At 42.7% G+C, this 22,685-nt stretch overlaps 1 protein-coding gene across 1 annotated transcript in view; it reads right to left on the reverse strand.

Moving 5' to 3' along the window:
- Nucleotides 1-22,685, reverse strand: part of PLCXD2 (phosphatidylinositol specific phospholipase C X domain containing 2) — a 62,214-nt gene that overhangs the window by 12,092 nt on the left and 27,437 nt on the right. Inside the window, exons 2-3 of the mRNA XM_055126019.1 lie at nt 8,761-9,221; nt 2,336-2,577 (exon numbers count right to left, since the gene is read on the reverse strand). Coding sequence (XP_054981994.1) covers nt 2,336-2,577; nt 8,761-9,221 — 703 coding nt within the window. The remainder of the gene's footprint in view (nt 1-2,335; nt 2,578-8,760; nt 9,222-22,685) is intronic.

Here is a 22,685-nt window from a genome sequence, read left to right on the forward strand (position 1 = left end):
ACCAAAGCTGAATTTCTCCCTTCAGTTATCAACTTTGGAATGCAGGCTTTGGAATGCACACCACACCCTCTGTACAGGTCTGGTGACAAACAGGGCCTGAAGCACCCTAGAGTCTTTCTAAAATCATAGTTTGCCACGTTCTCCCAGGGAGCCAGGAATCTGGCATGCGAGGAAGCCTGGGTTTGGGGCACCTGCTACCTGGAAGTGTAGAAAAAAAGAGCCCTAAGCTTCATTTGAAGTCAGATTAAAGTTCTAGGAATTTACAAGTAAGAAAATCATTTGGCCTCCTGGGTTCATTTGTAACTAGTTAAGATTTGGCTTGATTCGGGTATTAGAATGACAATTACAGGTTGAAGGAATGGAAAACCTGGGATGTGAACTATGTCATATCCAAATCAGTGTGTGCATGGAGAAGTCAATGGACCAATAATCAGGAGTCCAAAATTGATACATATAATTGTCTCTTATTAGTCAAGCTGACTTGGGCCACTAAGCCTCACTAAACCCCATCATAAATACAGACAATAATGTGTTCTAGGGGCTAGAGCAATAGCACAACGGGTAGGGTGTTTGCCTTGCATGCGGCCAACACGGGTTCAATTCATCCCATATGGTCCCCCTAGCACCGCCAGGAGTAATTCCTGAGTGCATGAGCCAGGAGTAACCCCTGTGCATCGCTGAGTGTGACCCCAAAAAAAAATGTGTTCTAGACAATGTACCTTTCCAGAGGCAGGCTTAGTTTAAGAATCAAATAAAATCATCTGAAGGAAGGTATTTTAGATTCAGAAAATAGTATACATATATAACCTATTCTTGTTTTAAAATACTATCTCTCCTTATTGCAGTTTCCTGTACAGATTTTTAGCGATTTTCACACTGCTTTATATAAATTTACTTTTTTTTTCTGAGAGGTGGAGGGGGGTTTGACCACACTCGGAAATGCTCAGGAGTTACTCCTGCTTTTGAGCCCAGGAATTATTCCTAGCAGGCTCAGGGGACCATACGGGGATGCCATAAATAGAAGCCAGGTTAGCCAGGTGCAAGGCAAGCACCCTATCCACGGTATTCTGTGGCCCCCAAACTTATATATATATATATATATATATACAAATATAAATATATATATTTTTTCTAGACTTTTAAGTTCGATGGACTTTTTTAAGTTTGATGGACTGGAGCAATAGCACAGCGGGTAGGGTGTTTGCCTTACACATGGCCGACCCGGATTCGATTCTCTCGTCCCTCTCGGAGAGCCCAGCAAGCTACCGAGAGTATCCTGCCTGCATGACAGAGCCAGGCAAGCTACCCATGGTGTATTCGATATGCCAAAAACAGTAACAACAAGTCTCACAATGGAGACGTTACTGCTGCCCGCTCGAGCAAATCAATGAACAATGGGACAATAGTGCTACAGTGCTTTAAGTTTGATGAAGGCAGAAACTACATTGAATCTTTGAAATGACTACCTCCTAAATACTTGATAGCTCTCTAAAAACAAATAAGTAAAATTCACTACAAATTTCCCAAAGAAATGAGGTGTAGACACAGGAACATAAAAAGAAGTAAAGGTCAGGATACTAGACCTTTCTGAAAGCCAGACATTCACACTTGCTTATGAAATTCTCCAAATTCAGCACTGTTAACTGGGTTTCTGTTTTGGTTCAGGGCCAAATTTCTGCCCCTTCGGTATCCAAACTCATGCCAGATGAACTGCTGTCATTTGAAGTTAGTTGTCTGAAGTTAGTTGGCCTCAGAGCCAAAGAGAAAGGGCATATGTTTATTCTTGGCGGGAAGGGTGTTTGGACCACACTAAGACATTCTTCACAGACTCGCACTATTGACTCCTGGCTCTGTGCTCTGGGCTCAATCCTGGCAGTGCTCAGTGAACTGTGTCGTGCTGGGATGGGGCATGATTTTCATGAATCTTTCACTATCTGAACTTTAATGCTAAATCTCTGGAATTCAGGAACCAAAGTTATCCTTGCAAGTATCCCTTTTATTCAAACCTATCCTTTCCTCAGCTTGGAGTTTTATACAATGGTATTTACATGTATCCATGTACAAATACATGCACAACATATGACAGCTAACAAGAAGACTTACAGTATAATGCATGCTAGAAAGCAATTATGTACAGATCTTTTGGCCATAGCAATTACTGCATTCAACTTTGCACAGGTTTTGCAAATATAAGGATTTTTGTCATATTGTTATATAAAATCTTTATACCATATGGATGGCTCCACTTCTGCTAATTTGAAAGAGCATCAAGATATATTAAAAAAATTTTTTTTTAAAGCAAAATCTTACCTTGGGAATGGAACTAAATTCTTACCTATGAACCAGAGTGTTCTTGAGGCCACCAACCAAACCTCGCGCAATGGTCTTTGCTCTGGGGGTGAGAATTGCTTGAGAGACGTGGAAGGAGCCGGTGGGGGCCCGCTCACTCAGAGTGGTCTCCAGGAAGAGGATGAGCTTGTTCACACTGGTGGTATTTGCCCAGGGTGCTGGAATCTTCTTCCCTGACCACAGGAAGGGGTATTGTTTGTAGAAGGGACAGTGATAGAAAATAAGAACCTGAAATGTTCAAAGGAGAAGAAGATTAATTCACGTAAAGGCTGTACGTTAACTCCCTGGTCTTACATAGATTGTTAGGACAAAATAAACATACATACAACTCAAGAATTTCATATATGTGTACATGTATGTGTGTATATTTGGGAGTCACACCCAGCAAGGAGGGCTTGAAGGCTCGTCCCAGCTCAGTGCTCAGAGGATGCTCCTGGTAGTACCCAGGAGACCATGAAGTACCAGATTCAAATCCAGGCTTCCTGAGTGCTGGGAATGAGCTTTTAGAGCTATTCCCTTCTCTTGACATTTTTTTTTTCTGACTTTAGGACTGGAGCAATAGCACAGCAGGTAGAACATTTGCCCTGCATGTGGCCAACCCGGGTTCAATTCCTCCATTCCTCTTGGAGAGCCTGGCAAGCTACCGAAAGTATCTTGCCTGCACAGCAGAGCCAGGCAAGCTACCCGGGGCATATTCGATATGCCAAAAACAGCAACAACAAATCTTACAATGGAGACATTACTGATGCCTACTGGAGCAAACTGATGAACAACGGGACAACAGTGCGATGCAGTGCAGTGCAGTGACTTTAGAAAAATCTATATGATTTTGATTTTAGGTGAAAATCGAAAGGTGAAAGTACTCACCACATGCCTGCTTTGGAGACCCACCTTTTATTGCTGTTGTTGTTATGAACACTTTAGGAAGTATGAAAGAATCCTGAACCCTTTCTTAGATATTTTAATTAAATGGATGAAATAAAGTAGGATTACAAAAAAAATTCAGAGAAGTAGAACACTGAAGTAGAAATCTTCAATATACCAAATTCGTCATCATATGAGTGTATTCATGTTATATCCCAGAAAGTATTTTATGTAAATTTAAGTTCCATTAGAGTGATAGCACAGTGAGTAGGGCATTCGCCTTGCATGCGGCTGACTCAGGTTTGATTCCTCCGTTCCTCTCAGAGAGCCCAGCAAGCTACCGAGAGTATCTTGCCCGCATGGCAGAGCCTAGCAAGCTACCCGTAGTGTATTCAGTGTGCCAAAATCAGTAACAACAAGTCTTACAATGGAGCGTTACTAGTGCCCACCCGAGCAAATCAGATGACAGTGACAGTGACAAGTTCCATAATTCTCAGCTTTGATGAGTATAAACACTGTATCGAGATACCTGCAGTAACTGAATTGCGAACTGAAAATATCTGTGGCTTCTATGGTGACAAAATCAGAGGGAGAAGCAATACTGCCGTGGGGGACTCTGGCATTCACAGGTACTGGGTATATGATTTTATAGTGAAAGGGTAGTGAGAACAAGTCAGTGGCTTCTTCGTCCATCTACACTGCTCGGATTTCTCCCATTCCCCCTGCTCCCCACTCCCGCTTGGAACCTGAGGCTCGGGGTCTCCTGCAGCGATGACTCCTCTGCTTATGGGCTCTGAGCTCAAGTCACAGAACTCACTGGGACTAGGGGGCTGGAGCGATAGCACAGCAGGTAGGGTGTCTCCCTTGCATGTGGCCCACCCAGGTTCGATTCCCAGCATCCCATCTGGTCCCTGGAGCACCGCCAGGAGTGATTCCTGAGTGCATGAGCCAGGAGTAACCCCTGTGCATCGCTGGGTGTGACCCAAAAAGAAAAATTAAAATTGGGACTAGGCAGGCTTTCCAGGATGCCTCTGACCCTAAAAAAAACTGCTCACTTTGGGAGGGGAGGGGAGGGAGTGCTCCACTTGAGGGAGGGAAGACACTGAGGAGACGGCGGTCTCCTGCAGGACCTCTCAGGATGACGGGTGCTTTTGAATATAATTAGCAAGGCCTCTGCAGCATTAATTAGTTTCTCAGAGGCAGCTGAGGGACTGGGAATTGCTATTTTGATTGTCCCAATTCAGAGCTCTGCAGCTTATGTCTGGGGCGGGGTGGAGGGAGGATATTCCCAAAGGAATATTCCCAGTGGTCTCTTCCCAAAGGAATGTCCAGCGTGCATGAGGACATTCCCTGGACGGCCATCCCCGGAGAGTTGGTCAGAGGGCAGCATCCTCCAGGCAGCAGCCTCAGAGGGCTGTGCGTATGAGTTGGCTGCCAGGGCGCACTTGGCTCCTGACTGGGGTGCCTGACTAACCGCCCCCGAACCCGGGCGTAGAGCAGATGGGCATTAACATACTGGCTGGGCTGACTGGGCCCATCACTGTTCTTGTTTTTAATGGTTTTGAGGAATGTTTGGGGGCTAAGGATGTCTGTAGCGAACACGTGTGTTAATGAGGTTAATCACAGGCTCACAGTAAGCTGATAGCCTGGGAGATTGGGAAGGATTTCCTGCTGGCGGCGGTGGTATCGTCGGCCAGTTTGGGAAGCTGGGACTCCGGCATCCAGAAGTGAGGAGGGCAACATTGGGAATAAACTGTATGAGAAGTTAGGGGATGTGTGTGTGGGGGGGGGGTGGGGGTGGGGAAGGGGTTGTCAGCTCTGTGATCCTTTCACAGGGCTTGTCGGGACACTTCCTGTGCTGCCTGGCCATGGGTCACCCATCAGGGGATGAGAAGAAAGTGCTTTATCTGCCTTGAGGAACCTGCAAACATACAAATTTTACAACAGGGGGTTTATGCTTTGCCTCAAGAGCCTTCTTCTTTGGGCTGGGGGGTGGCAGTCACACATGGCTCAGGGGCCAGTCTCAGCTCAGCGCTCAGGGGTGGCTCTCTGTGGTGCCAAACAGCCACCCCGGCCCTCCCCCACGCAAAGCATACTCTCCAGCCCACTGCACTCTCCTCTCGAGCACTCTGGCAGAAGAGGTTGCTCAAGCAAACCAACTCTTACCCTCCGGAACCCAAGAGGGTAAGGCCTGCGTTTAGCATACCCTGCTTGGCATAATTTTTCTCAGAGAAAACACTTTAAGTTCGATCTTTCCCTGGAAATACATTAGAAACCGCATTTCTTGGGCTGGAGAGAGAGCAAGAAAGGCACAAGCTCTGTGTGCTGGCGAAGGTGGATTCAGGCCCCTGATATCATGGTCCCCCGAGCATGCATAAATCTGGAAGCAGTCCACAGCAGCTGCGCGTGTCCCTAGCTCCGCACCCCCAAAACCAAAATCGAATCTCTTAAAAAAAATTTTTTCCTTAATAGCCAGAAAGAGTAGAGCTCAGGAAGGCGCTGGCATTGACGGGCATGCAAGCGACCCGGGTTTGATTCCTGGCACTGCATATGGCACTGTTTCGGGGTAAGCACCCTCAGGAGTGTGATTCCTAAGCACAGAGCCAGGAGTAAGCCCTGAACACCTCCAGGTGTGGCCCCAAAACAAAACAAAAGATTATTCCCTGAACTGCTTCACGGATCTTATTCTGACGGGTCCTTGACTAAAAAGTTCCTTGTACCTTTTCAATTGGTAGTCAGTGATAAGCTTCCTTTCTTCACTCAGTGCACCTGAAACATTTTTCTTGCCATTGTATATTGGTTGTTTTGTTAGAGTTCCATAGTCTCACCTTTTCATTAAGATTCTAAATACTTTTTTTTAACATATTAATGGAACCTTAAATTTTATCTGCCTCAGGAATATTCAAAATATGGAAAGAATGTTCTATCTTCCTATGCATTAACACATGACCATACTGCTGGGGTGTGTCTGCCCTGGGGTGATTAGAACTGGTAGTTTGCATGAGCTCCTGTACAGCACAGCACAAACATCAGGGTTCTCCCAGCTCTGGCCAGAGAGAGAGGACGGCGGCTAAAGCATTTGCCCTGCCCTCACCTGACCTGACTTCAATTCCCTGGTACCCTAGAGGATCCCTGAGCACTGTAGCACATGACCCTAAAATAAAACCAATAGACTGTGTGCTCAAATACCTGGCTGGTTGGGGCTATTTTGGGGGCCCAAGAGATACTACAGTGAGATGCTTGTATTGCAGGTAGTTGTTGTGAGTTCAATCCCCAGCATCGCTTAAGGTCCTCCAAGCACAGCCAGCTATGATTTTTTTTTTCTTTTTGGGTCACACCCGGCGATGCACAGGGGTTACTTCTGGCTCATACACTCAGGAATTACTCCTGGAGGTGCTCAGGGGACAATATGGGATGCTGGGAATCGAACCCAGGTTGGCTGTGTGCAAACGCCCTAGCCACTGTGCTATTGCTCCAGCACCCAGCTGTGATTCTTGAGCCAGGAGCCAAGAGTAAACCTTGAGTGTTGTTGGGTTTAACTCAGCATCCCCCCACCCCCAAACCACAACCAAAAGAGTTCCTCCCGCCTCACTTATATGAAAAAAGAAAAAAAAAGATTCTAAATTCTGCCAAGCTGTTGCAGAATATACCTGTGAACTGTGAAGTAAATGCGTGTTGAATTAATGAAGGTTGATTGAACTGTGGTATTCTACTTGTTATTATATTTTGATAATAAAGTATTCAGGGGATTGCATGCAAGGCTGCCCATTACATAAAGTTTTAATGGCCAGTAGACCAGTAGAGCACTACTCGGGCAGGGGGGAACCTGCTGATGATATGATGACTGGATGACTCTGGATGTCTTTAGCTTGAGGAGAAGGGGTGGCTGCAGTGGGAGGGGTCAGGGAAGGGGGGAAGCACACCCAGCTGTATTCAGGGCTTACTCCTGACTCCGCCCAAAGACCATTCCTGGCGGGGCTCAAGGTGATATAGGATGCCAGGGATCTAACCTGGGCCAACTGCCTGCAAGGCAGGTGACTTACCTGCTCAACCATCACTGCAGCTCTGGGTGTCTTTAAGCCTTTAAGCAGAAAAGTGGCAGGAAATATTAACAAAGGAAGAGGATCACAGAGATCCTAGAATCCAAATGGTTAACATGCTTCCTTTTTTTTCTAATCTCTTCACAATTTTAAGCATACTTGTAATTATGTGACAGATTGGTCCAAACTTAAACACAAAGATGGATCATCACTATCTAGATAGGCGGCTAGAAAATCATTCCCCACACTCATTATCGTTCCTAAAAATGTTGCTACTCCTGCATATTTCTAAACAATTTAGTATGCGATACGGCAATCCACCCACAGTACTCTCTGTGTACAAAATTATAAAATCATATTTAAAGCAAACATGTCTATATAAACTTCAGCTGTGCTCAGATTTAACCTAGGGTGTTTGAATCCTAGATTCAAACACTCTTGAATCAGGATGTATCTCAACAGGAGAGCACGTTTGTTGCCTGTGGATAGCCCTGAGTGTGATCTCTGGTCACTGTCACTATCATTGTCATCCTGTTGCTCATCAATTTGTTAGAGCGGGCACCAGTAACGTCTCTCATTGTGAGACTTGTTGTTACTGTTTTTGGCATATCCAATACGCTACAGGTAGCTTGCCAGGCTCTGCTGTGCAGGCGAGATACTCTTGGTAGCTTGCCGGGTTCTCAGAGAGGGGCGGAGGAATCAAACACGGGTCAGCTGCATGAAAGGCGAACTCCCAACCCGCTGTGCTATGACTCCAGCCCATGATCTCTGGTACTGAAAAAAAAAATAAAGAAAGAAACAAACAAAAGAAAGGAAAAAAAAAGGGAGAGAGAGCGAGAGAGAGAATAGATCTCTAGTTCTTCTTATTTTGCTAGTCCTTTGATACAGACAAAGAACTTAATTAGCACAATCTAAGATACAAGTTGTGAAAATTCCCCCCAAATTTTCATCAGCCCTGGAAGAGGAGCAGAAAGTGGGGGAGCTAGGCAGAGTCCAACAAAGATGTTTGAACCCCGGCTCTTGTCATTCAGGAACTACTGGTTCTGTTTCATTATTTGGCCTTGGGCTGGTTCTGACCAAGCTATATAAAAAGTGCTTGTGGCCTGGGGTTGTGACTCAGAGGTGGAGCACTTGCCTCGAATGCGTGAGGCCCTGGATTTAATCACCATCAGCACACACACACACACACACACACACACACACACACACACACACAGTCATTTAAATGTTTGGAAATTTCTAAGCACACACACAGATTCATTTAAATTTTTGGCAAATTTCCAAGCAAATTATAAATATTTGTCGTGTGTCAATCCCAGTTCAATAGAGCTCAGAGGCCCCCTTGAAGTTATCTGAGATGCCAGGAACCAGTGAGTTTAAGTTTACCGTTCCAAACACTCTCTGCCTCGCAGGTTGCCAACACTGCCCGGAGTGGGCCGAGCTGCCAGAGAAGAGAAAGCAGGGACTCTGGTTCTTGCCTTTGAAAGCTCGTCCCTCATCTGCCTACCTGGTGGCACCTCTCCCACAGGGTCTGCAGTGTCATGCTCTCCACACTGCAGGCGGAACACAGCTTGTCTCCAAAGGCCTCCTGGATCCGCAGAACCAGGCATTTGTGATGGGCCTCATCCATGGCATAGAAGTGGTTGAAATCCAGGAAGATAATCTCTCGGGGGTGCTGTTCAAGAAATGAGTCAATCTCCATCAGTCCGTCCCGGACCTTGATGCCAAAAAGCCCGTGGATAAAGTAGATTTCCTGGTCATCATCCCCGGGTTTGGAAGACACGCGCAGGTCAAAGTAGCGGATCCCAGCCTCGAGTTGCTCCCGGAACGTCAGGTTCTGGGTCACAGACCATTTCTTCATTAGCTTCTTCACCAAAGAGATTCTGGCAAGGCGCTTGATGGCTGGGGTCTGGTCAGGCCCCACTGGGGACTTCTCATCTACCCAGTAGCTAAATGAATCATGAGAGCCTGGATAAAACAATAAAGGTGAAGAAGGCGGGTGAGACTGGAACTGAAAACAAAGCAAAACAAAACAAAATTGATAGTCAAATAAACACATATCTTTGTAAGTGAATACTTGCAAAAACTTCGCAAGCTGGCAAGGAATAAAATAAACACAAATAAAAGTAATATGGTCTTATTAGCAGTTGTTAAGCTTGGGATACAACTATAATTCTCATTTATTGCTAGTGTAAGGTAAATTAATAAAGGCCCATTTGGAAAGCTACTTAGCATTAGTTTGGAAAGAGGAGCTTTAAAATATTCATACCATTTGATGTAGTAATTTAATTTCAGAAAAGCTATTCTGAGGAAATATACTCTAATGTCTGGAAAAGAAAAAAAAAACGAAAACACCAACCCAAACAACATTGAAGAGAAACAAACTCTGGAAGTTGATTAAGTATCCCTGAAAGAAGAAGGCTCATGGTGACATATCTACCTTACCTTATTTTGTTTTTTCCTGACTTTGTGCTCCAGGATCACTCATGGAGGGGCTTAGAAGACCCTATGTAATGCCAGGGATTGAACCAGTAGCAGCCATATGCAAGGCGAACACCTTACCAGCTGTCCTATCTTTCTGCCCGCTTCCCCGCATATGCATTTTATTCAATGAACCAAAAATGATCGAAAATCTGTATTAATTAAAAAATTCTATAACAGGCATTTAATCCCAAAAGAGAATGACACTTTTCAATGCCTTTATATGTGTGTGTATATAATCCTATATATTACTTTATTATTATAATAAACCTGAGTCAGGAAGAATGATTTCTTGATATATCAAAGAAACAATTTTACACAGATTTTGATCTCTTAATAATCCTTTACCTCCACATGAATCAAACTGAACATTAGTGAACCACACAAGAAGAAGCAGATCGAGCTCTTGCTTAGCAAGTAGCCAAACTGGGTTTGATTCCCAGCATTCCACATGTTTCCCTGAACGTTGCTAGGAGTAATTCCTGAGTGCAGAGACAGGAGGAACCTATGAGCATTGCCGAGTGTGGTCCCAAAACAAAACAAGATAAAACAAAAGACAACAAAATAATGAACTACATGTCTTGCTCCCCTGGCTAAAGCATAGGAGGATACGTATCCTCCTGGACACTTGGGTTGATTTTATTGTTATAAATTCTAAGTTACCACAATAGACACACTCCTTTTTTAAATTTTAATTAATTTATTTTTTAATTAGTGATTCACACTAATTAAAATTTAATTTTATTTATTTTAATTTTTTTATTTTTTAATTAGTGAGTCACAGTGAAGGTACAGCTACAGTTTACACATTTTCGTGCTTGATTTTCCCTCATGCAATGTTCGAGAGCCCATCCCTCCACCAGTGTCCATTCTCCACCACCAATGAACCCAGTATCCCTCCCACCCCCCAATCCTATCCCCCCGACCCCACCCCGCCTCTGTGGCAGGGCATTCCAATCTGTTCTCTCTCTCTCCTTTTGGGTGTTGTGGTTTGCAACAGGGGCATTGAGTGGGCATCATGCTCAGTCTCTAGTGTACTTTCAGCACGTATCTCCCTTCCCGCATGGGATTTCCAATTACATTTTACTTGGTGTTTCCTTCTCTATCTGGGATGACTTTCCCCCCCAGTGTGTGAGGCCAGCTACCAAGCTATGGAGCCAACCTCCTGGTATTTTATATTACTTTTCTTGGGTATTAGTCTCCTACTCTGTTATTCTATATTCTACAGACGAGTGCAATCTTTCTATGTCTGTCCCTCTCTTTCTGGCTCATTTTACTTAGCATGATATTTTCCGTGTTGATCCACTTATATGCAAAGTTCATGGCTTCATCTTTTCTAACAGCTCCACATTATTCCATTGTATAGATGTACCAAAGTTTCTTTAACCAGTCATCTGTTCTCAGGCACAAGGGTTTTTTCCAGATTCTGGCTATTGTAAACAGTGCCTCGATGAACATATAAGTGCAGATGTCATTTCGACTATACTTTTTTGTTTCTCCAGGATATATTCCCAGAAGTGGTATTGCTGGATCAAATGGAAGCTCAGTTTCTAATTTTTTGAGAAGTGTCCATATTGTTTTCCAAAGGGGCTGGACCAGTCGACATTCCCACCAGCAGTGTAGAAGGGTCCCTTTCTCCCCACATCCTCTCCAACAGTGGTTGATTTTGTTCTTTTGGATGTGAGCGATTCTCTGTGGTGTGAGGTGGTATCTCATTGTTTTGATCTGAATCTCCCTGATGATTAGTGATGCAGAGCATTTTGTCATGTACCTTTTAGCCATTCGTATCTTTCTTGGAAAAGTTTCTGTTCATTTCTTTGGCCCATTTTCTGATGGGGTTGGATGTTTTCTTCTTGTAGAGTTCAACCAGTGCTTTATATACTCTTGATATCAATCCTTTATTGGATGGGTATTGGGTGAATATCCTTTCCCATTCTGTAGATTGCCTTTGTATTCTGGACAATAGACACACTTCTAACAATACGTGACAGAGGCATATATAAGGGAATTAGATATGCTTGTCTAACAAATACAAGTAAATATTTTAATAGTAATTTAAGGTAAAAACTATCATGTTGAAGAGTTATTTTAAGGGGGGGCACCCTTGACTCTGAATAGGGCTTACTCCTGATCTGTGCTCAGAGATCACTTCTGGTGCTGCTCAGAGGACCATGGAGTGCCAGTGATCAATCTTATATCAGCTGCATGCAAGGCAAGTGCCGTATCCACTCTATACCCTCTCCATCCCCAAGATGTAACTTATCTTTAACAAATATCTTGTACATTATTATAATAATCTCCTATTATTATCTTATATACATATAATTATATACAAATATATTGTATATTATTATAATCTCCTATTAGCCATTATTACTTGGTTAGCCCTGAGACTGGGGATGCTACAGAGATGGCTGAACTTTGCAAGCAAAATCCAAGGGAAAAACACCCTTTTGCTGATATTACTATTCTTGTTCTTAACCACGACCGTCTAGATTAGAATTAAAACTCTTATTCATATTAGTAGGCATTTCATAGGTAGCACAGAATTTGCTATCATTTGGTGGTCTTATTATTTGAATTTTCTTAAAACTTAGTCACAAAGGGGCTGGAGCAATAGCACAGCAAGTAGAGCGTTTGCCTTGAACGTGGCTAACCCGGGTTCAATTCCCAGCATCCCATATGGTCCCCTGAGCACAACCAGGAGTTAATTCCTAAGTGCATGAGCCAGGAGTAACCCCTGTGCATCACTGGGTTTAACCCAAAAAGCCCCCCCCCCCAAAAAAAAAGAAACCCACAAAAACTTAGTCACAAAGACTCTGGGCTCAGTGGAACCTGGGAGCAGAGATCCTCCTTCTGCATCCTTCAGTCTCTGGTAATCCTGGGGTCACACCCATAAGCCACCTCCTACCGGCCGCCAGATAATCTCCTCATTGGCCACCCTCCAGAACTCACAGCTGCTTCTCCTGGAAGGGAGCACAAAATGAGGCCCTTATAACAATGCCACCAGACTCTGCATCAGGCTGTTTTCACCCGGGGTGCCCCAGAGCGGGGCGGGTGAGAGCCCTCCCCACCCCAAGGAACCCTGTCCCAGCAGCTGACCTCCACTAGCCAACCGCTGCCACGCTCCAGGTCACTTTCCACATGCTCAGGCCAAGCCTTACACATGAGTGAACATATTTCTGGACTGTGCGGTCACAAAGAGGCTGCACAACACATCATCATAGAGGGAAATAAATATATATGCCTCTCAGAGAGCCTGGCAAGCTACCGAGAGTATCTCTCCCACACAGCAGAGCCTGGCAAGTTCCTCGTGGCATATTCAATATGACAAAAACAATAATAACAACAGGTCTTATTCCCCTGACCCTGATAGAAGCCTCCAATCTCTGGGAAAGATGAGTAAGGAGAGGCTGCTAAAATCTCAGGGCTGGGAAGAATAGAGATGTTACTGGCACCTGCTCGGGTAAATCAATGAACAACAGGATGATAGTGATACAATGAAAACCTAGTCATTCTGGCAATGAGCTATCTCATACCAGTGAAAATGGAACATACAAAAAATAATGGGAACAATATTTGATTGCAGGAAGGTGGTGAAAAAGGAACTCTCATTCACTGTTGGCAGCAATGTTGTCTTGGCTTATCCCCTACGGAAAACAGGAAGGAGATTTCTTTTTTTTTTTGCTTTTTCGGTCACACCCGGCTATGCACAGGAGTTACTCCTGGCTCTGCACTCAGGAACTACTCCTGGCGGTGCTCAGGGGACCATAATGCTGGGAATCGAACCTGGGTCAGCTGCATGCAAGGCAAATGCCCTACCCGCTGTGCTATCACTCCAGCCCCAGGACGGAGATTTCTAAGTAAAGTAAGAGTTAAGTTGCTATATTACCCAGCAATTCCACTTCAGGGTATCTACCGCCAGGCCACAAAACATTCATTCAAAAGAACACTTGCACAACATTATCCATTGCAGCACTAATGCAATAACTAGGACATAGAATCAACCAATGTGTCCAAATCAGATAACTGGATTATGAATACGAAGGGTGGGTTATGAATATGAAGGGTGTGTGTGTGTGAGTGTGCATGTGTGAGTGTGTGTGTGCACACGCGCATGCTCACTCAAGCATTAGAATACTACACAGCTGCAATGAACAGTTAAATTATACAATTCACTGCAAGTTGGATGGAAATGGTGGCTGTCATGCTGTGTGAAGTATCAGGAAAAGGACAAGCAGGTGATGATTTCATCTCTCTGTGGTAGATAGAGTAATTGGATGAGGGAACGCAAGCAATGTTGGAAAGGGGAAATACCTAGATCACCTTTGACCCCAGAGTAACAGGAAGAACAGGGAAGAAAAGAAATTGAAGTGGGGAAATAAGAGGTAGAAGGGAAATAACGGGGTGCAGGTGTCAAGGGCCTCAGGTGCACACTGGTGGTGTAGAGGAGTGTTAGAGCTATCTATCTAAACCACAGTCTCATAACACTGAAAGCACGGGATCCAGATTACAACAACCAAACTTAAAAATGTGCTTGTCGGGGCTGGAGCAATAGCACAACAGGTAGGACATTTGCCTTGCATGCGGCCAACCCAGGTTCAATTCCCAGCATCCCATATGATCCTCTGAGCCCTGCTGCCAGGGGTGATTCTTGAGTGTAGAGCCAGAAGTAACCCCTGTACATTGCCAGGTGAGACCCAAAAAGAAAAAAATATGTGCTGTCAAGGAGGAAGGCTGGGGGGTGTGAGGGAAACTGGAGAAAATTGGAGGGAAGTTGATACTGGTGGTGTGATTGGTACTGGAACTTTCTATGCCTGAAACTTGATATGTATAACTTTGTATGTAAATCATGGTACCTAAATAATAAAAGAAAGTCATTCGGATCTGTTTTACTATTTTCTTATCAGAAATAGAGCAAAAAGCAAAAAGAAAAAGTATGACAAACCATACTTCAGTTTAGAGTCCATTTCATATGGACTCTAAACTATGAAAGATCTTCAGACTATTAAGAAAAAGTGTATCCTTAAGCAAAGTGGATTTCGCAAGTGAGAAAATTACAAGCATTTTTCAGGTGAAATTAATTGTTATTACTAATAGAAATGTGGAGCAAGTCCCTGGGGATTTTGCATATTGTTTGTCTCTGTTAATGAGTCTCGCTGGACACTTGCCTAATGTTCTTCTTCCTTTAGTTGTACAGACATAGGAACCCTTCACACCTCTTCCTTGGGAGATTTATTGTGAATATATATTGCATATAGATGGTGAACAACCAGATATCTTTTCTCTTTAGATTGTTTTAGTGACCTAGCTGTTCAGGATTGAGTATGTAATATAGTTTGAGGCGCAAACTCTTAATTCTTCCCTAGGTATTAGGAAAGAGTGATTACCCAAGCATGGAGGAAAGACAAATTCCCTCTGGCACTTGCTTGCTGGTGCGGAGGAGCATTTCCTCTCTGGAGGGAGATGTGCTAACAACCTCCAACCCTTTTGCTTTGTGTCTGACAATTGTGCAGCAATGTGGCAGAGATGTGGCTTCAGGGACCACTTCTGAATACACAGGACATAGTCCAACCCACAGAAGAGGGGCGACATGACATTCACATTCCCCGAAAATAGTCTCTCTTGAAATCTTTGCTCCCTTTTTTCATTACCCTATTTTCTTTCTGACATTCCCTACCCAGCACTGCCTCCCTCCTTCTTTTTGACAGGAAAGAACAAGAAAATGGAGCAGGTTGTGAGCTGAATGTCTGAAAGGTGTTGCCCAACGTAAGCCCATAACAGTTAAAGTCAAGCACCACCCCTTAACCACTACCAGCATTTCCCCATTTCTAATTATTACCCCCTCCCCCCACCAAGCTTAAGTCCATTTAATTATTCTTATTTTTAAATCCAACAGGATAAAAACACCTTCCTCTCTCCTGCACAGTTACAAGTTATGCAATCTGAAAATTACATCTGTAAAATAAAAGTCTGGATATTTTATACCCCAAACTCATGATCAACATGTCTCTTCTTCCTACAGCAGATGAAAATTATTTTACTTTTCAGTTTTAAAGTTATTGAAGGACATTAAGCGTTATGTAGGTTTCAAGTAAATGGCATTACAGCTTGGCTTCTGTATAGAGACTGACTAAAATGAGGACTGCTTTCTTCCTGCCTTTGATGTCTGTGTTGAATTTATACTTGGTCTCAGGAAAGGAGGAATTCACTCCCCCCAGTTCATTTGTCTTTGCCTTATTCTCTAATAAGCTGCATGGGAGTTGTTAGAGATAGCAGTTTCATGGATTTTGCTTTATGTGGAGGTTATATAATAATTGAGGACCTCATTATGCCTGATTGCTCTCATGTAAAATATTTTACTTGGCCTGCCAGGACATACCTATGCATCCATCTCTAAGGCTTCTTTATCTCTGTATAGAATAGATGGAATGGTTCCTTTTATCTTAAGAACAAAACAAAGCACTTTCCCTTATAAGTCTTACCTCTTCAAGTTTCCTCTTTCTTCTCTGCTTTCAAATTTTGAAAGCATCAGTCTTCTACCTTTGTCTCCTTTTGACTTACACCCTCCTTCCCACCTGGCCTTCAATAGCTACTCTTGATCATTATTATCTGAGTCAGTGACTCCCAGTGAATCTTCTCTGCTTGATGACTTTTTTTTTTTTTTGAATGTCAGCTCTTTTCTGGAACCTTCCATTTCCTTGCATTTCCTAATGCACAATTCTAAGTGTTTCAATCCTTTCATTACCATTCCTTTGCTCATTCCTTTGCTCCTTCCTTTGCTCATACATCTCCTTGGCTCACTCTTCATGTCTCCAAGTTTCATTGTTTCAAGGATATGTTTTATTTACTTCCTTTTCCAACCTTCAGGACTTCATCCACTACCCAAGTTTACCATTAGTATCAATATGTGATATCCAAAGCTTCGTTTCTAAGCCAGACTCTTGTGAGTTCCAAATATATGTTTCCAACGTCCTGCTGATCTTGTACCTGCTGACCTGCTCATACAGGTGATAGGCTTTTAGAGCCTTTCTCCTCAAGTTACTCCTCTTACTCCACAAAGTGCCACTGCTCAATTTCTGCCAATACTTCACTTCGATAGAAATTTTAGATTAGACTTTAATTCTTCCCTCTTCTTCATTCTCTTCATCACACCACTTATTTTTTTGCAGCAATATGCCCGCACTCCTGGCTGTCTTCCCCAGGACCCCTCAAAGGGGATGGGCTCCAGCTTCCCTCCCCGCCCCAAGCAGAGTTCCCGGTGGCCTAGGACCACTGGAACCTAGCCACAGCCATGATCAAGGCCCTTCTCCACATGTTCGGATAAGCCTCACGCATGAAGGTACGCAGAGGAACCCAGGTGTGTGTAATCCCATCAACGGCCAACATCCAGAGACTTAAAAGCAAGCTCCCAGAAGTGATATCTTATAACCTATTTCTCCCTCTGGGAGAAACTAGCAAGCTACTAAGAGTTTCCTGCCCACATGGGAGAGCCTCGCAAGCTTCCCATGGTGTATTCATACGCCAAAGCCAGTGACAAGATGGATCTCATTCCCCTGACCCTGAAAGAGCCTCCAATGTTGCATCATTGGGAAGGCCAAGTGAGAGAGGCTTCTAAAATCTCAGGGATAGGATGAATGGAGAGGTTACTGAGCCCGCTCAAGAAATAGACGATCAACGGGATTTCGTGATTTGTGATTCGTGAATATGCAAGAAATAAAATATGCTTTTCCTTTAATTCTTCAACTGCCATTCCCTTTACTCAATCCCCTTCCTTTTCCTGTCATAACTGGGATTAAAGAACCCCATGTTCTTTCACACTAGCTTCCCTCCAGTATTTTCTACCCCAAAGTTAAATCATCTCAAGATACATGCTGATCATGTCTCTCCCTTTCCACCTCATCCCTCTCAAATCAGGTTCAAACTCTGAGCACTCTTGTCCAGGATGCTTCAGTGCAGGTCCAACACGTTATTTCAAACTCATCTCTCTTCAGGCCTCTACACATAGCCAGCGTCTCTGTTGGGAGTAGCAGAAATGCTGATGGGCAGCCTGTTCCTAGACTTGATTTTCATTTCCAACCCTGTCAACATTATCTCCCTGGTATTTATAATCTATACCAGACAATTTGTGCCCTGTATCTGCCCAATAGTGCCTATTATTATAAAAACCGTTGTGAAAATTATAGTGTAAACAAAATCCTCCAAGCAGTGCTTACACGGAGTGTTGAACAACTATTATTGTTATTATAGTTATTTTGTTTTAGGGCCACACCCACTGATGCTTAAGGGGTGCTCCTGGCTCTGCACTCAGGAATTACTCCTGGTGAAAAGTGGGGGACCATATGGGATGCTGAAGATCGAACCCAGGTCAGCCACATGCAAAGCAAGTGCCCTACCCACTGTACTATTACTCTGAACCCCTATTATTTTATTTTTCCCAAATTTTATTTATTAAAGCATTGTGAGGGGCTGGAGCGATAGCATAGCAGGTAGGGCGTTTGCCTTGCACGCGGCCGACCCGGGTTCGATTCCCAGCATCCCATATGGTCCCCTGAGCACCGCCAGGGGTGATTCCTGAGTGCAGAGCCAGGAGTAACCCCTGAGCATCGCCGGGTGTGACCCAAAAAGCAAAAAAAAAAAAAAATAAAGCATTGTGAATTACAAAGTTACTCAGAGTTGGGTTTTTGCTGTACAATTTTCCCACCACTGACGCCATTATTATAATCAACTTTCATGTTTGGTTTTTAAAGTTTGGGTCTTGTGATTTTGGTGGTGTTGATTCTGCGGTTTGGATATTAAGCTCTATCATTCCTTAACACCACAGATGAACCTGAAAATCATGTGACCAAAGTCTCCTTTTCCTCTTCACTCTATTTCTTTTCTTCACCTCCTTATATTCTGGGGCCAATGGTGATGTATACATCCTCTCTTTAAACCAATGCATTTCTTCCTTCAGTTACTCTAAATACCACATGTTAGTGACATTATATTATTATTATTAGCCATTCACATTAGTTATAAGCCAGAAGAAGGAAGGCCATTAATGAAACTCCATATATTAAATATTTGAGAAGCAAAGGCTTATCTTTTCTGCATCTGCAGTACCCAGTTGGATTTTAGGAAATAGCTGGCATCAAGTATTCAGTAACTATTTTCAGTATTTCCTGGGCAATGGGTTTTGCTGTCATCTTAATCATATAGAGCATAAATTTATAGGCATACAAACTCCTAAAAGTTCTGCACTCCAGGGATTTGATATCATACCTAAATTAAGACTAACAGAAGTGAGGACTTTTCATTTGATTTTTAGGGAGTGGGAGACCTCCCAAGCAAGTGATGCTCAGGAGGTGCCAAGGCCTAAATGGTCAACTGGGCCTACAGTTGACAGCAAGGCCCCAAGGATGTAACACAGTGAGATGATTTTCCTTCAAGTTTTGAAAATTAATTTCTCTGTCATCCTTTCATTTACATAATTCCTATTTTTGTCCTTCTATGATCAACACATATTACAAATGTTCTTTTTATATATGCATACTCTGGGTTTTATTTATTTATTTATTTATTTATTTATTTATTTTGCTTTTTTGGGTCACACCAGGCAATGCACGGGGTTACTCCTGACTTTGCACTCAGGAATCACCCTTGGCGTTGCTCAGGGGACCATATGGGAAGCTGGGATTCGAACCCGGGTCGGCCGCGTGCAAGGCAAACGCCCTGCCCGCTGTGCTGTCACTCCAGCCCCTACTCTGGGTTTTATATGTGGAAATACTTTGTCTTTTATTTTTAATTATTTATTTATTTATTTTGCTTTTTGGTTCACACCTGGTGATGCTCAGGGGTTACTCCTGGCTCATGAATTCAGGAATTACTCCTGGTGGTGCTTGTGGGACCATATAGGATGCTGGGAATCGAACCCAGGTCAGCCGTGAGCAAGGCAAAAGCCCTACCTGCTGCACTATCACTCCAGTGCCAATATTTTATATTATAAAGTGATGATGCACACCAGAATGCCTTGGGAAGGCTTTGGAAAAATGCCAATGTTCAAGCCCAGGGTTATAAGTCAGATCTTTCTAGGGTCGAGGTTGAGAAAGGAAAATCTGAGAATCTCATGGACAATTTCATAAGTGCCAGGCTTGACGTCTTTCCACTATCTTACAAGAAAGATCACCCTTCCCTCCCAAAGTGCCCTGAGTTCTGGGGAGCACATTCTTGGATTAAAGACAGAAAATTTCTAATACTTTTCGAATATTCAAATAATAACTTAGTGGATGCCTTCCCCATGTCTTAGTAAGAACTTTCTTTATCGTTTCTTTGGTTGCAGGAACACCTTTTGTCTTGGAGCAGCTGAGTAATCAGAGCTGAATAATCAGAGCCTACATGTTAAATTGAAAATTGTTAGGAGGCCTTAACTATCCTTATCATGCCCCCCATTAAGTTCTTAGATGAGATTATTTGAGGTTAACAAGAGACTGAAGTGTGAACTAGGTTATAGAGTTCAAAATAATGTCACCATGGAAGCAAAAATTATAAGAGATTTGAATGAGTAAAGGTTAGCAAGGTGTTAGTTCAGCTTAATAGTTATTATCCCCAAGACAACGGTAGGCTACAAGATAATCTAAGAGGCCAGGTGCAAGAAAATGAGTTGGCCTTGCGAAGAACAAGAACAACCAATTGCTCTTTATCTAGAACAATCACTACTTGATTTTTTTCTAAGGTTTATTATTTGGGGATTAGGGAATCTTAAGTGAGCACACAGCAGTTTTTAGTTAAAGCACTTTTATTATTTCTTGCAAATTAGAGAAGCAGCCATTTTTGTGAGCACAATTACAGAGGATTTAAAGCAAGCTTTGTAGGACTTGCTCTTTAAATAAAACAAAAAGGAAATCAAACTACCCATCTTGAAATGAACCTGTGTTCATACGACACATCAGGACTACGATTAGAGCCAAAGAGGGAAGAACGAGACAGGAGATGAGTGAAGAACATGAACTATGAGAAAGAAAGTTTTCGCTAGTGGCATCAGGGAGTGCAGATGATGATCATAGGCCCGAGATATTCAAGGAAATACGTGTTTCCTCTGGTCTCACATATTTGAGGAAATCTCTCCCAGAACTCCTTCCTTAGCTATAACTTGTCTCTGGTGAGCCCATTTACAAGCGTTCCCTGCCATCCTATGTTTCCACATTATCCAGTGAATTTTTACCTCCTAGACCAGAGGTCCCCAAATTTATCTTGCAACTTGCTACCTTTCCTCTTTTATTACAAACAAACAAGCAAAAAACAAAAAACAAAAAAAAGCCACTCTGCCACATAACTACAACTGAATCTACTATTGCCTTCCACCCCCTCACCCCCCACTCCCGTCATTCTGTCATTCCAGTGTTATGTCTCCTCACCATCTCCGGGGGGTGGGGATATTACCACTTTGAAAAACACTGCCTAGACCTTTTCAACCTTTTTATACCTGCGGATAGGGACTCAGTTCGAATACTTGTTGAAAACTGCTCGTAGGTTTGCCAAAGGGACAAACTGTTTGCCAAAACATGTTTGGTTTAATCCTCTTATGAATAAAGCAAGTATGAAGGATGTATATATAATATATATACATATTAGATACATAAACATGTATACAGTATATCTGTGGTACTGAAACTTCATTATGGCCATAAGTAAATAGAAATGGCTTTACATAACTTATTTGTGAAGCTATAAAGAACAAATGACTGACAACAGCTCTAGAGTGTAGACTGAGCAAACGGACATCTGATTTTTCTGCTGGACCTTTGACCTCGCGCCTCTTTTGATCCTTACTGGGAATGCTTCTCAGTGCCTCTAGTCACTGCTTTTCACTAGAACCATCCAGAAAGTGACCCAGGGCTGAAAGGTTCTGTTTCCATCTGCTGACCTTAGAAAACCAGGGCATAGGGAACCAACTCAAATCCTCCCTTTAAATATTTCCAAGAGCATCATCAGGTGCAACAGGTGATTCTCTTGCCTACTTAATCCCAAAGGACCCAAAGTGTTCACTTACAAGATGTCAGTTGCCAAGAAGAAATTTATAAACAGTGAATTCTGAGACCTAAACTCGGTGAATTACCACAGCTCTGAATAAGCTAAATGGTGAGTTCCCACGGTGGTTAAGAGCATGGGATTTGATGCAAGGCTGCCTAAATTCATAACTTTAGGTCTACTGCTCATTAGCTATATGCACTAAATGCTGTGCCCCAGCTTTCTCATTTGTAAAATAATAATTGGTGATGAAGTTTAAATTATATAATTATATAATCATTTAGAAGAGTCCTGGTCAATACAATGAGTTACATACATTGTTATACATTAATTATTAAGGTATTTGTTATGTCTATTTTAATAATTTGTGTTATGTCTGAGAAACTTTAAATTCTTATTTTTAAATAATGCTAAAAAAACCTTTTAAAATAATTTATATTCAAGGATCTTCTATGGAAGTTAACATTTTGAAAATGCATTTTGCAGTTCAAGTGTTTTATTTCAGGCTATAACAGAAGAGACATAAAAGGGTAGGTTTGGATCACAATATTATACAAGTTAGAGGTAGTTGACATTTAAACTAAAATTGCAAATGATCTCTAGTCTGCCTCTATATAAATAAAGTAAGAATAATGATGCCTGTACAATTTGAAAATGCAAGACAGGAAATTCCAAGGATGTTCTTGAGCATTTTACTCTTTACATTATTGAATTAGACAGTCTCAAGCAATCTCTATAGAAGAAAACAAGGGCAAAAAAAAAAAAAGCCAAATTCAATTTATATCAAAACCATGTTAGATAGCTTGTTCTTGGGGTCAAACTGTATACTTCATAATTTTAAAATAGAAAAAAGCAGGTGTTTTTTCTTTGTTGTTGTTGTTGTTTGTCTTGTTTCATTGTCTTTGGGCCACACCCAGAGATGCTCAGGAATAACTCCTGGCT

Source organism: Sorex araneus, chromosome 2, assembly GCF_027595985.1.
Source record: "Sorex araneus isolate mSorAra2 chromosome 2, mSorAra2.pri, whole genome shotgun sequence".
Lineage (NCBI taxonomy): Eukaryota > Metazoa > Chordata > Mammalia > Eulipotyphla > Soricidae > Sorex > Sorex araneus.